Genomic DNA, 15,133 nt, shown 5'->3' with positions numbered 1-15,133 from the left:
GTATTACGTCCTAAAAACTGACCTATTTTAAATCTGTAAAACATAGAGATGTTACTCGGACCTCACACAATATCTGAATAAGTTAATGTTCTTTGTCCAAATGTCCTTTTATTAAATATTAAACAAGGACCAATAGCCATAAACAAACCCAAATGAAGTTTCGACATACATTTGTTAACCCATACATACAAACTTAAAACAACACCTTTGTCAAAATCTTCAAGGAAAAAGCAGTAACATTACAAAACTAAAACCAAAAACCAAGGTTTAATTAATGAGCAATGTTATCTATCTACACAAGTACACCATCAATAAATATCCGCCATCACACAGCACTGAGAAACTTAACAAAACTTCAAAGAATAAAACGCAGAGTTAAATAATTGGTCGGTGTCAATAAATCCTGTTTACGACTGCAGATGGTAATAAAAGTTTATAAATAAATAATAAGTAAGTGCAAAGCGAAATAAATGACGATATTTACTATGTCTTGTAAATTAGCCGGCAAAGGTCACGTGTGGCATTCTTGCAAGGATTTCTATGACACACATACAGACGGACAGACATACGTAACGCAATATAAATTGGTTTTGTTGAGAAATTATATTTTTTATTTTATATTTTTTGGAAATTGCGAATTTCACTTGTTACTTTTGATGTGGTTTATGCATTGGTTAAGGAGGGGTTTATTCGTCAAATCGAATGAAAATATTATTATTATGTTTGTTCTTTACATAATCACGGGACCACAGGGTCCCGGACCTTTGGAAGGCGTACGAGGGGCCGAAGCCAACTCGCAGAGGCCCGTTGAACAATTTTGATCTAAATGTAATGGGACATCAGCCGGCGATTATCCCTGTATGCACTATGGAAGTACACCAAAGGACAATCCCCGGTTGATGCAGGACTATTGCGAGATATGGTAAAAGGAAATGATAGGGATATGGGTGTGGGTGGCTGTGGAATAGTTAACCGGTTAACTATGGAGACTATGGCCCCTGCCCCTGACCAATATTGAAAAATATGGATAAACAGGCAGGGGGTGACTCGCAAACTCAATAGTGGGCCCCGGAAACGGCCGCTAGCATGTAGCGACAAGGGAAGCAACATCCGTTGAGCTGCTTGAGGAAGGGGGGGCATCCCACGGCTATCAGAGCAATCCCGGAAGTACGGTCAAGACCCCTACCAGCATCTTACTGGGATACGTCCTTCCCCCAAGTGGAGCTGAAGGCAACTCCACTCTTGCGAATCTCCACTCAAACCAGCCGATTAAGGCAAGAGTGAGGTAGGAGAGGCCACTCCGGATAGTCACGAGTACTAACGGAGTTAAAAAGCCTCTCCCGGGAGTCAGGTCCGTGGGGTCGCCACTGCCCAACAGCTCGCCACATGCTGCCTTGCGGACTTATTATTATTATTATTATTTTTTGTAAAGTGTGAAATAGAAAATATGAAAACTATGAAGGTCCTGATGTTAAGAATCTAAAGTAAAACGAAACCAAAAAATGTGTCAGTTTTATATGGAATATGAAAACGAGCATACAGATCACTTGATGATAAGTGATCAATACCTCTCATGAACACATGAGCACATAAGCTAGTCACCCGTAACACCAGAGGAGTCACAGTTTAAACCGAAATCTAAGACATGAACCATCTACCTGACAATTGACAAAGAAATCAATTAAAAAATAATTGCAGACAATAAACAACACATTTTATACTCTTACAGCAACAATTAAATCATCACATGACGCCATAAAAACAAGTAACCAGTTTGATATATTTAAAATCATAAAAATACCAATAAACATACAGGTGTCTGGACATCTCAATAAGAAGAATGCGCCTGCGCAGATAACTAGAGTCGTATACTCGTAATTATACAAGTTGACGTACCTGTATATACTTGTATGTTTAACTTGGGAAACTGTCGACTAGAGACAAATTTTCGAAGATCCAGTAAGTAAAAAATAACACTCGATCTATATATAAAACATCCACTGAAACCAAGTTAAAATACAGTGTCGAAATGTATCTAGTGTTTGACTTCAATAACCCCTCAATATTAAGTACAATGACAAGTTTGAATATATATACAGTTGGCCACACTTCGAAATTTTGAGAAAGAAGAAATACAAGAAAGAGAAAAGTTGGAAGTTTAAAAGAAACTACCTACGTTGCGTCATTTGACGAACGCATGCATCCTTCAGAAAAAATAGGCGGCCTTTAAATGAGAAATGCTTGCATCTTTCTAAAAACAATGAAAACTATCCATAAAGTGGCAACGTTAAATCCGCCATCTTTTTTGATGAATGCATACATGCAACGTGAACAGTAAACCTACATAGTTTCTTTCCATTTCTATTTTTAACTAAAAAATATGTAGCACAATAAAACATTAATTTGAGTGTATGTCCAAACTATCGGACAGTCCGATGTTCGATGTACAGCCATATGGTCATTACGCGCAAGTAACATTATTTATGGCCCATAAATCTGCGGGAGCTCATTAGGCCGTGTGTGGGCACCTTTATGGCGGCATAGATGAGCTGTTTACATTTTATATTTATCTGTAACTACAGCACTTCAGTTATTTACGAATACGGTACTTATACACATGTGTGAAACAATAAACTCGAGTATTTGTCTGTGTAACTGCTTATTATTCTTTCCATGTTTTATCCCTTTTAGGTAAAACTTTAAGACTGTGAACGCATGCCAAGTGTGAAGATTATGGCAAGCCACTCTAGAGGAGCCCCATAGTAGTAGACTGTTGGTGTGTTTGTGTGAAACTAAACCGAGACTTTCAGAAATATATGCTTGCTTCAATAACGCGGCAAATAGTTCAAAACTTATTACAACGTGACAAATGTCGCAGAAATATAATGTTAGATACTGACATATCAATCCATAGCCGATAGTTCAATGAATCATAAAACAATTCAAGTTTTTGTGACGAATCTAAATAATAAACACCAAACAGTACCTAATAGTCACTAATTGCTCAGTGATTCATATATCTTTCTAATTCGAATGTATGACGCGATACATTCAGCCAAATACATTCACTGTATAACCAAAAATTCTGCGCAAATTGCTGAGATTAAATCTTTTTGCTTTCGAACCATTAGAATAGTCATTTTTTGCACAAAAATGTCCGAAATAGAAAACAATGTGAGCCCGTTTTGGCGGTGCGATTATCCGAACGAGTATTTCTTTTTATTTTGGTTTAGGTATCGTGAATATCCCGCTAGCTCGCTACATAGTATGTTAATAATGGTTAGACATAGGGTGGAAGACACCTTTAGCGGTCAAGCAAATAATACGAGTTCGCCGAATAAAAGTTACGCAAATATTACACAAAGTTAGGTGTCATAACTTAAGTAATTAAGTAAAGCAGAAAAACATGAAATACAAACACACAATTAGAATTTAAGATCATTGTTTTCATTGCAATTAATTAACAGACTTAGAACCGAATTAATAAAAGCTCCACGTTTTGTGTGGTCGACATAACCGCCGACAAATAATGTCGTTTTAATTGTATACGTGTTTAACTTTTAAATTAAAATTAATTATTAATAATTCAAATGGATAGCACGCGTTGCATTTTAAACGCTATCCTGGTATCAATAAGGTTCTAAGACCATTTAATTTATTTATGAATTCACCTTTCCCGATAACTGTTGTCCGCACCCTAGTCGCGAAAAAATCAACAGTTGGTCCGCCATTTTGGATTTAATTGACTTAGAAAAATGCCTGGAATAATGGTAGCGTTTCGTTTTATTTTGTCTCCAGTGCCCGGTTGAGGCGCTTTGTTTCCGCGTCTTGTTTGGAAGGGCATCCAAGTTCTAAAGCTGGTTAAATATTATACAAGTATAAACATAGAGCTGTTGATTTGGAGACATGGTGTAATAAAATAAATTAAGTGGTGCTACAAGAAAATATGTCACAATTTATGTACATGACACAGACATGAAGACATGCGTCTACATAGACTTTTAAATTAGCATAATGTAAAAATTATATACAAATTTGTTGGAGAAAGATGATGGGATGGCTCATTTTTATGTACAAATAATGTAAAAGCGTAAAGTCGATTTCGAGATAAGTGATAGAATAATGATCAATGTCTTGTTTTGCTCGTAATAAGCTTCTGAAGTAGCTCCACTAGACGGATAAAAAACCTGACCAGTCGTAAAGCAGTCACATAGGAATGGTCAGGTTGTCGATCCTTCCATAGGAATACACGAAGAGTGCTTATTGCAGTGACTGTTGTGCTTGGTAAGCAAAGCTGGGTCGATGCTTGGCTTGTGCATTTAATAGCTTCTTGATATCAGGCAGCTGCAAAAGAAGTGTGTTACAAGACTTTATGACTATCCTCAGAGACTAAGCAAGCCACGACATTTTACTCTCTGTAAGAAAACGTATTTCGTAACATGCGAAGTTTATGCTTATTGCAGTCTTTGAACTTTTTATACACCTGACAAAATGTCATATGTCATTGATTGCACAGCGCCTTACGCAACCTGCATAGTCTCCGATACAAAAGCAGATAGTATTTACCAACACAATAAACCTGACGGGTTTACACAGAGCCGCGTCTATTGTTACATAGTCCTGTGCCACAAAACAATAGTCGGATTCGTAACTTTTTATTCGGCAAACTGTATGCCTTCGGAATGTAGGCAGTACCGCATAATGAGGGTCCGAAACTCTAAATTTATTACGACGCCGCCAATGTTTCTCAGAAACTACTGAATTATTCGCGAGCGGCGCGGCTGCCGAGGTATGCGCCTTCGGTTCCCGGCAGGCACAGTTATGTACGATATTCTTACGTAAGACGGAGAAAAACTTTGACAAAGTATCGGCTGTCTAATTGGGTTATTATGTGCTGGGAGCTCGGTTTGATATTTCGGGAACGTCCATATTAGAAATAGCTCTAAGTGGCCTTCCCAGAAACGTAGATGGCAAACATGATTAATAGAACAATGCCCTTATTAGATTACCAGTTAGACGAACCAATTAAATCGGCGAATGCATGCATTGGGAACGAAAAACGAGCAAGTAATATAGCCTTGAGAACGGTCTCGTTTGTACCCTTATAGAAACTGAAACAGTTCACCGGTGCCTTCGCACGACCTTAGTCCATTCAACAAAAAATAATCCTAAAGTCCCGTAGCGGTCCTCAGTCTAGAACTGTGTAACTATTACCTGAGCGCAGCCAATGGAAAATTAGACAACATGTACAAACATTTCCTTAGTGGACTACAGACAGCACTCACACATCTACAGAATGCCAGACATGCAGATACATGAACAATGCATTTTCACTTCCTTAGATATCTTCTGGCAGAACACACATACACAAAATGTATTGTACAGAGTTTTACGCGAACCTCCCTCCACAGCCCCCATTCTTCCCTTTGAATCCAAAACAATGGAGGTTTACCTTAGTGTGCGCGGGATGACCAATGAATGTAAGGAGTTGAGTATCGTCTTAATAACTTCGAGCGCAGACGTCGCACACAGACAGGCAGACAGACAACACAGCAAAGAAATTATATCAGTGGGTCAGACGGCCTTGTACGATTCACGGAACGGTGCGCGTGCGCATGACTTGCCACGCCCACTGCGCACCCGCCGCTGAAGCGGAGGGGGCTGTGTTAATTAACATGTGTATACCAAAAAGTAATTGAAATCGTTAATGTTTGCCAACGTCAATATTTGAAGATACGTAATTAAATGGAAAATAATCAATGGCTTGAGATTCGTATCTGACGTTAGAAGGAAACAAATTAAATGTTGAGTCATTGTGTGTAGAAACTATATTGAGGAATTTGTATTAATGTCGTTTGTTTTTTATTAAAATACCGTTACGCTATTTTTAAGGAAAATAATGCGCTTTATCAACTCTATATTAAATACTTAAGCTAGGAAAACCCAACTATGTATATGTAGAGCAAAAACCCATTTGTAAAAACAATAAAATTTTTAGCGACAACCTCATTGATCTTTGAGTACAAAGTACATAGACATGTTTATTACTAGGGTTAATAATCGCCTTGTAATAATAATAGCAAGCGGACATGAGCCCACGCTCCGATTCAGGCAATAACTGTCCAAAGACTAGACGATATAAATAGAACCCCAATAATAATAACAAATACATAAACTAACGTTTGACTAATGAACAAACAATAAATAAAAAATGCGACTAAACTCGTTGTAGCTTGTACTTGAGTAATTAAATAAAATCCGCGCAAAGGAAGGATGTCAGTTGATTGCTCTTGCGCACCTCGGCGTGAGTTAAGGCGACGTCTTTGTAATTAGCAAATGTTAAATAGTTTTGTTTCAAGAATTGAATTCGATTACTTGTAATGAAATAAAGCAAGTGAAGACTTTTGAAAATGTTAAGTGCATTTCACAGATTTTCAAAAATAAATAGGTAATGTTGAATTTGTGATTTATACATTAGATCCGAATCAAAGCATATGTTAAACTTTTAAATAATATTAGTTCAAACTATTGACAAATCATATTTGTTATATCACTCCGTTTTCGTCTACTATTGGCGTGACGAAAAACCCTTGTTAGATTTATCAGATATTAAACTTTGAAAAAGTCTGCAAAGTAATCTGTTAGTTATCCTATTTAGCCTTTATCAGTCCCATTTCTATATTATTCTTAAGTATTTTTTTAAGAAGATTACTTCATATCAAAACGTAACTTTATCATATCAGTGTGTTGTGTGCCCCAGCATGCGGTCAGCAATTTTACGAGCGATGTAACCTTTTAATTATTACTTCAGCTTACCTTGTTTCATAATGCTAATACTAATTAGTTGAATCAGATACATGACAGATGTCAGTGTTGCCATCATAAAATATTGCATCTCCACTTCCGTGTTGGACGTTGGAGTTGTACCAATGTGTAAACACTATCTCGTTTTTTTTTATTTGCTATTAGCAATCCTAACTGGACTCACGTGATTTATGACAATATATGTATAGAATACAATTTAAAAATTTATTATCAACCGGTCCAACTGTCACCGAGGTGGGATTTCCATATACACTCTGCATTTTGATGATTTCTTTATAATGTATTGATTAATGATGTTTTTACAACAGACCAGTCACATCAGTGCAGAATTTGTATCTGTCATTAAATTAATTAGTTCAGTGATCTGTCATGTATGGAGCGTAGATGGCGTTAGTATTATTAATAACATATCTACTATGATGACTCAAACAAATATTTTTGATTAATTTCGTAAAAAATAACCTTTCTAGGACATAGATTCCTCGTATAAACAATTAATCAATGGTTAATGAAGACAAAAACAACAAAAAGCAATCAGGCCTAAAAAATGGCATCGCCTTAACAGTGTGGGTGTCGCGAAATGGCCACTAAATAACACCGGCGTTTATAGTCGCGTATAATTCTAATTGTAAATCCGTTTGTCAATTAAAAACAAACGGAACGGATTGATATCGCGTGCTTTCAAGCAATTTAGATATGCTGTTTCGTCGCTCGTGCCATTTCTTAGAACACCTAGTATAATGGATGTTCTTACTCCAAACAATAGCTGTTCGGTGCAAAAAATGGCGTAATTGCATTTTATTTATTCTAATTGTTGCTTTTTGGGACTTGAAGTTTGGCCTTATTTATTTTTATTAAAGGTATTTTACTTATATGTGCGTTTTTATAGTATTTTAGTAAAACGAATAACTCTTTCGTTCTAAATGTGTAATTACATTGATTTTATAGAGGTAACGATAGGTATTTATTGTTACCGAAACTATTCGAGGACGCGTTTAATTGAATTTCGTGGCTATTGTCAAAGTCGGAGGTCAAAAATATTATTGGAACATCGATTATTGGACGGCCTACGTAATTTTAGATACATGACCTGATTACTCTCGGAATACTCTACATGGAAATTGGACCTTATATTTTATACGATAAAGCTTACAATAATTTAATTACATAGTCTGTAATTTACTTCTATGAAGTCGTTTTCTCAAGACATTTTAATATAGGTTCACCGAAGGAGTTTAATTGCATTCTAAGAAATAATACTATTCAATTTAATTGAGTTTATAGCTACAAGTTGTTGTATTCTATAGTGTTAAACTTTGACCATAGCCAACATTAAAAAAAAAACCCTGGCAAGAAAAATCTTCGAACGATATTCTAAAACTTAGTTCACACCTAAAGCTTTTTCATCTCAATCAAATAAGGTCTATCATAGACGAACCCCTTAATTCAATTGTTGTTTAAATATATAAACTAGATTTTATATTTAATCTTATGGCATTAACGGAACATATCTTTAAAACCAACAGCACAACTTCCAAAGGCACACAAAATAATATTAAATGCACATCATGTTACACCCATCTTCAAAACAGTGTCATTAAGTACTTGTTTGTATACGTCACACATATTAATATATACAGCTCACTGACAAATAAAAATGTAATTTTCCTTCATCGATCCTTTGAAAATAGTACCTAGTCCTACATCATACGGTTCACTTTGCTATGCTTTTCATTTGTTTAAAAGGAAAAGGCTGCATTTTCTTTCATCAACCTCTATATTGGTTTCTAAGATATGTCCCATTGATACAACAAGACTGTTTTACATAATATAGTATATGTATGTTACCTGTGGGTGTTGGCGGTGGTGGCGCGGTGGGTCGCGGGGCTCCGGCGCGCGCGCCGCGCTCATGCCTCAGCGCCGCCGGCGCATGCCCCCCCCGGCACCGCCGCCGCTCTGGACAACAAAAGATGTTATGTGTAACTAAAATAATTGCGAATCTATGTATTATGTTTCTAGACAAGATTTTTTTGCATAAACTCCGAATATAATGCAACCTACACGACACCACTTCCATCCCCATCATACAGATGGTTGGCAGGCCACAACAGTGTGTTTCTCACGAAACTTTCTGCCTCTTACAGCAACACTGTGCAATGAGCTGTCGTTGGCAGTATTTTTGAACCGATACGACCCTCAAACGTTCAAGAAAAGAGAGTACTCCTTTTTAAAAGGCTGGCAACGCACCTGGTACTTCTCTGGTATTGCGGGTGTCCATGGGCGGGGGTGATTGCTTACCATCAGGTGACACGTCTACTCGTTTGGCTCCTATCTTCTTCTGTCTAATTCCTATAATTCACAATTCCAGTGCAATTATAAGTTGTAAAGAACGGTCACAACTCAAGTGCAATTTTATTATAAGTTGTAAAGAATGGTGCCTACACTTTGCCTGTTAGAGAATGGACGACTAGTTGCATAAAGTAATAGTAAAGCGTTAATTAGCATCTGATAGGAAAGTGCCCAACGAATGCTAATTAACTGCACTTTAACGTAGAGAGTCATGTTTCCCAGAACTTTTACTTTCAACCATTCCTATTGTGATTTTTATTCGAAACTGCCTCATTAGGCGTTTGGCTGCTGACCCTACGGTCTCAGGTTCGATTCCTGGTTCGATCTTTACATTCAGCATCAACAGCTCATGTTAGTCAACCGCTAGAGCATATACATAGCTACGAGCGATGCCATGAACTTCAGGTTTGATTTGGTTACAGATCACCAAAACATCCCAACATATTACCTCCCCCTCTATTTGAAGTTGGTCGAAAAAAGTCGTTTATAGGAGAGCCACTACCTGGTCTCTGTCAATGTATAGTCCGGTAGTCCCATACGGCTCACGCGGGAAGGGTATGAGTGGTGAAAACTCATAACATACGAGTTGTACTTTACCGATCTATGAGTCTTAACATTTACAACCAGACTATATCTTCACTTGATTTATTACCCTATTATAACAAAAAAAGTTTCGAAATAACGGGCCAACATTTAATTGAACGTAAAAAAATCATCTGTGCAATTAATCACAGAAAAATATGACACAAAGCTTAATTTATTCTTGTGCTATCTTCATTATAATGAACATCAATGATTAATATGCAAATTCTTGTTTATTAGTTCATTCGTTAGGTCTAGTGTCGGTCGGAATGCCTATAAAGCTCGGATGGGTATGTGCAGGGAACTTTCTCAACGCACCCACACAACGACGTATAATAAAAGAAAGTAAACATATGAAACACGGAGCAAATAATTTATTGAACGTAATTCATTTAAGAGTAAGGTGGCAGTCACTGTTGGCGGCCATTGGTAATAGTTTTGACTTTCGGTTTTCTTTTTTTGTAAGTTGTATGGTTTGGATGTAGAAATGTGGCTGAAATATATAAGTTTTGCATATAGTTTCTGTAATTTTACAATACGGCCAAATCAGGATCTCATAATTTTTAAATACTATCACGCTAAAAATTTATTTTGTTTAGTAACTCATTTACATAATAATCTGAACTAAGACTTAATTCCTTAAAAATCCGAACATAAACAAAAAACGTCAATGCCAATCGTGAACGTAAAACGAAAATAAATAATCAGCTGTTTTGGTTGCCGATAACAGTGTACACCCACCCTATTCTAAGCATACACTATGCTAGTGCGTAGCGCCATCTGCCAGAGGACAGAGGTCACACAACACACTACGTTCGAAAGTTGTTTGTTCACCCAACCGAACCAACTGGCGACTGTCCCCACACCGACTTAGCCTAAAGAATTCAAGTTAATTCGATTCTACTACCATCACGTGATTAATACCAAACAACCATTCGATAACGGCCCTTTAGGCCCTTGACCGTACCACGATTTATTACTTACATTTACCTTTTCTATTACCTTTCGTATAAAAAATGACAATCTCTTTAATGAACGTACAACGGCACGATTTGCATGCAAAACAACAGGTTTGTTTGTCCACAAAAAACATTACAAATGTCAAACTGTCATGTATCCGTTTGAATATTTAATTAAACACTAACAGACCTAAATTGATACTGGTAGGACACAAAGCCTGTATGGCGGACCACCCACGTGCTATATTTATTTTTTAAATATGTATAATATTCTATTCTTTAATTAAATATTCAAATATGATCGTTCTATTTTCAAGTCCATCCTTTTCACACCCGCTGAGAGCTTTCAACTGTCACAATGACAGCTACTGTCGACCAGTAATGGAAGGCCTCCCGCTCCCCTCCGTGACCTCGACAAATACACTGGAGGAAGAGGTTTAGAGAACATTGAAAGGGATCTAAATGAACCAGCCATGTTTGCCGCTACTGCAGCGCCTCCCGCAGGCTTTTATGTAAATTGGTCAAGGCCGGCTGAGGTGTTTCAAAATAGATATTTTCAAAGGTGAGAGATTAATTCAGTGTGAAAAATGTATCGATTTTTTTCTACCAAGGCTCCACAGAAGCTACAGGTGTAAGATAAAGGTTATAACAACAAGACCTAACACATAAAGTTGGAAAGCTTACTTACTTTTCGAGTATTCTTTAAATACGACGAGGAAAACGAGATAACATCTCACAAAGTAGTCACTAGTCACCGATTCTTCTCAAAAGTTCAAAACAAAACACGTTAATGTCTCGTTCTCAGAATTATTATCTGCACATATATAATTATAATATTACTGCATATATGTATAATATGAATATGAACAGTGGTTGTTTGTAAAAGTTGCAGTAATACAGAAAATTACAGATAATAACACGTATGACGCAGAGCGGTCGTGCTTCGAGCATGCGCCGCAGCAACCTCCCTGTAATCGTATTAATTTTCTTTTCTTGGACATCGATGGCCTTTGTCTTATGAAAAACACTTACACGTTTTAAGCCGATACGCCACACCTCGTAATCCAATTACCATCATCTGTCATCCATTGAAGAAAACATTCATTCACATGCGAGCTTTGATGGTCTCCACAAAAAGGCGTGAGAAAGGGAACCGTTTTCTCAGAAAACTAAAGGAAAACTCATAGGATTCATAGAACAGATCTGGTAGTCTTGTTTAGAGGAACAGTTCCCTAGGTCAGAACAGCACAGAAGTGGTGCATTGCAACCAAAATATAGATCGGGCTACCCTCAAGTACAAGCTGTCAATACTCACACAGCACACAACGTAACGCCCAGTTTTCACAAACAATAATCACTTTGTACAACGGTGCACGTTACAGTACAACACACGTATGATTAATATGCACTTTTCTAATGAATTTTCACAGTTTTCAGGGAGGCCTGAAGGCTACAGAGCCGTATCACAGTGACATTTGTCATGTGCGGCGCGCGCTCGGCACTGCTCGGCAGCAGTCGGGGGAGATCGGCTCGTGTCGTGACGTCCCGTGGCGGTTCGGTTTCAGTCGGGCGGTATTGATCGGGAGTCGACGGCCGGCGCCCGGCCGCCGGTCGCCGGTGGCGCCCCCTCTCGGTGCTAATGAAAGCTGATGGCCATCCATTATTTAGCAGCCTCCAAGACTGTGCGGTACGCGAAAATTAATGGCGAATTTATTGATTTATTGCAAGCGAAATTAAAGATTGATTGGTTAAGTGAGTTTGCCTTGTCTGATAACGATTAATCGGTTAGTAGCTAAATAGTTGTCCTCGTGTCGGTGTGATAGGCAGTACGTATACATGTTGGTTCACTCATAATCTGTCTGATAAGCTCAGTGTGAACAATACCTTACCAACGCTCTACGTAGAGTACGTGAATACAATAAATGTTCATGAATAAATTATTATAGGACATGCATTTAGTTACAAACACTCCTAATAAAGCTCTAACATGGCAGTATCCTGAAGCGAAACCTTCATCCATAATCCTGCATGTTGACATAACTTGGATAAGTTATCTAATCAATGCAACACATCGATTGCATGGCTTTAGTACTGTGATGCAATATCCATTAATTCACCCGTGTTTTTCAACACAACAGCCATATTCATGTTTAATCCAGAGACTTTAGTCTTATGGTGGCTTAGTCTAGCGAAACTACCAAGATGGAGCATCCAGGTTCGATTCCAGGTCAAGCAAAATCTTAATATAACCATAGATAGAGTACAGTATGTAGCTACTTCATTACACAGCTATGTCAGTCACTGCACACATTACATAGGTAACTACTATGGAATACATACACAGATTCCAGCACATCAAACTCCTCAAAACGTTTAAATAGCTTTACTGGACTTTAAACTTTACAGTTTTGTGATAAAGTTGAAAATAATTTGAAGTCCTTTGACAGATTGTCAGTACATTATATACCTGTGTTCTCTATTATCTCTCTGTGTAGTCAGACAATATAACTGCATTTGTTCCAAGGGCACATAAGTGCCGGCGTAATTACAAGCGCAGGAGACATTTGTGCTTCGTGTAGCGTGTGAGATGAGAACGCATCTGTGGTGCCTTTGACAATGTATTTAGATGTTTCAGGCTTTACATCAGGTGCGAATAAGGTTGAATTTACATTGTACTGTAAAGTGGTTGGTTTTCTATGACGAGGAAAATGAATTTTCGTTATAAAAAAGTGTTATTGAAAGACTCAAAATTTTACAATCATGAAAATCGTGATTCATCTAGTTATTTGCTTGCAAGCAGGGTTTTTGAATTCAAGTGGTACATAAGTTTAAAGTCAATATCAAACAAAATATGTAAGCATTTTAGTTTTTAGGAATAAGTGAAAGGCTTTTTATGCTATAAGTCGGTAAACGAGATGTATCACCTGATGGTAAGCAATCGCTACCGCCCAAGGAAACCTGAAAGACCAAAGGCCTTAATTTTTTTTACAATAAAGTACTACACAAATGTCTCCAGTTATGTTATAAAAACCAGGCAATATGGAGATAGCCTAACGAATTATCAAATAGAATGCCTTAATAAAAATCGAGCCAGACCCCTCATATTCGGCTGTCAGACTTGCAGCCACTAAACAAAAAAGTCAGCGGGGATTTAAAACAAAGTTGACTTGTACATTAACAGTGGCAAGTACCCCACGACGGTCGCTCGCTGAAGTTTATCATTAATGAAAATGGATGTTCGTTTACTTTTTTGTTAATAAGGAATTTAACTAATTAAAACTTCGTCCAGGAAGTTTGCCGAGGATCCCTTCCAACATGTGTATAGGAAAAACTATGTTTGTAAGTACTTTAGTAAGACACAAGTAGACTTGCTGTCTCTCTCTCTTGTGTCGTGTAGGCACCCGTATATTTCTTTTTAAACTGCCTACAAGTACTATATATAGTACAATTTTGTGAGACATACCAAATTAACTGCACATTTATATCAGGTTACAAGGCTGCTGCTATCTACGCACGCTGCTCATGATGTAGAGTCCCTCTGTAACTCGAAACTAGTAGAGCTTTTCTCCATTAACGTACGTGAGTAAACTGTGATTTTTAGGTAATGGAGTACCCTAGTGTCATGTTTTAACTGTGGGAAATAGAGTAGCCATATAATGCCCCATGCGAGCTAAACATCAAGTTGAAACTGCTATAGATTTATTAATATTATCGTTATTTTTAAGACTGAAGGTGATTTATATGTTTTATATATGGATGCGTGCTATGGATGGCTTCTCTATTATCGGCACAGCTACGTAGCTTAGTATCGGTGGAAATGGTCACATAGTTACACATCTTAGCTATTTCATCTTCGTAGCATAGCTAAATAGGAAGAAAAGCATATAATTATTAACTAGATGCTTTCCTGTATACACATATTTTCATTAAAGTTTTCCAACCTCAAAATTCTCAGTAGTACAGGACCTGATACCTGGAATTTAGGTTGAGGTTCGCCCCTATAACCCGGTATCTATTTTCGTGGTGAAAGTTTCGACTTATCTTAGTGTAAGTAAACATATCATGTAAGTATTACCTAAGAATTCAAACGTATAGGTACTTCATAAATAAATAAAGTACATAATAATAGTTATTATTATCCTCACAGATAGACAGAAGTCTCATAATGATACAATCTTACTCAATGATACGAATTACTAATATAATTCTTATAATAGATATTTTTTACAACAACCATCGTGAGACATAATAAATTAACTAAAAATTGAAACTAGTAGAGGTTTTTTCATTATTATTCGTAAGTAAACCTTGATTTTTAGTTTAAAAAAGGAAATAACAAGAATCTATCTAAAAATTTCAATATAAACTTAAAATCATCAAACATACATTAACGAGACATTCAAATAAATAGACAACAG

General features: G+C 37.1%; 1 protein-coding gene across 9 annotated transcripts in view; it reads right to left on the bottom strand.

Annotated features, from left to right (window-relative positions):
- Positions 1-12,197, bottom strand: part of LOC118273212 (voltage-dependent L-type calcium channel subunit beta-2) — a 161,864-nt gene extending 149,667 nt beyond the window's left edge. For 5 of the 9 annotated variants that reach the window (XM_050702221.1, XM_050702434.1, XM_050702485.1 and 2 more), the window contains exons 1-2: positions 12,031-12,197; positions 8,674-8,781 (exon numbers count right to left, since the gene is read on the bottom strand). In XM_050702221.1, coding sequence (XP_050558178.1) covers positions 8,674-8,736 — 63 coding nt within the window. In that variant the 5' untranslated portion in view covers positions 8,737-8,781; positions 12,031-12,197. Of the gene's footprint in view, positions 1-8,673; positions 8,782-11,403; positions 11,421-12,030 lie in introns of those variants that run through there. The other 4 variants (XM_050702799.1, XM_050702282.1, XM_050702891.1 and 1 more) reach the window with 4 other exon arrangements.
- Positions 12,198-15,133: the final 2,936 nt, after the last annotated feature.

Source organism: Spodoptera frugiperda, chromosome 1 (genome assembly GCF_023101765.2).
Source record: "Spodoptera frugiperda isolate SF20-4 chromosome 1, AGI-APGP_CSIRO_Sfru_2.0, whole genome shotgun sequence".
In the NCBI taxonomy this organism is placed as follows: domain Eukaryota; kingdom Metazoa; phylum Arthropoda; class Insecta; order Lepidoptera; family Noctuidae; genus Spodoptera; species Spodoptera frugiperda.
This window is presented reverse-complemented; position numbering and strand designations above follow the sequence as displayed.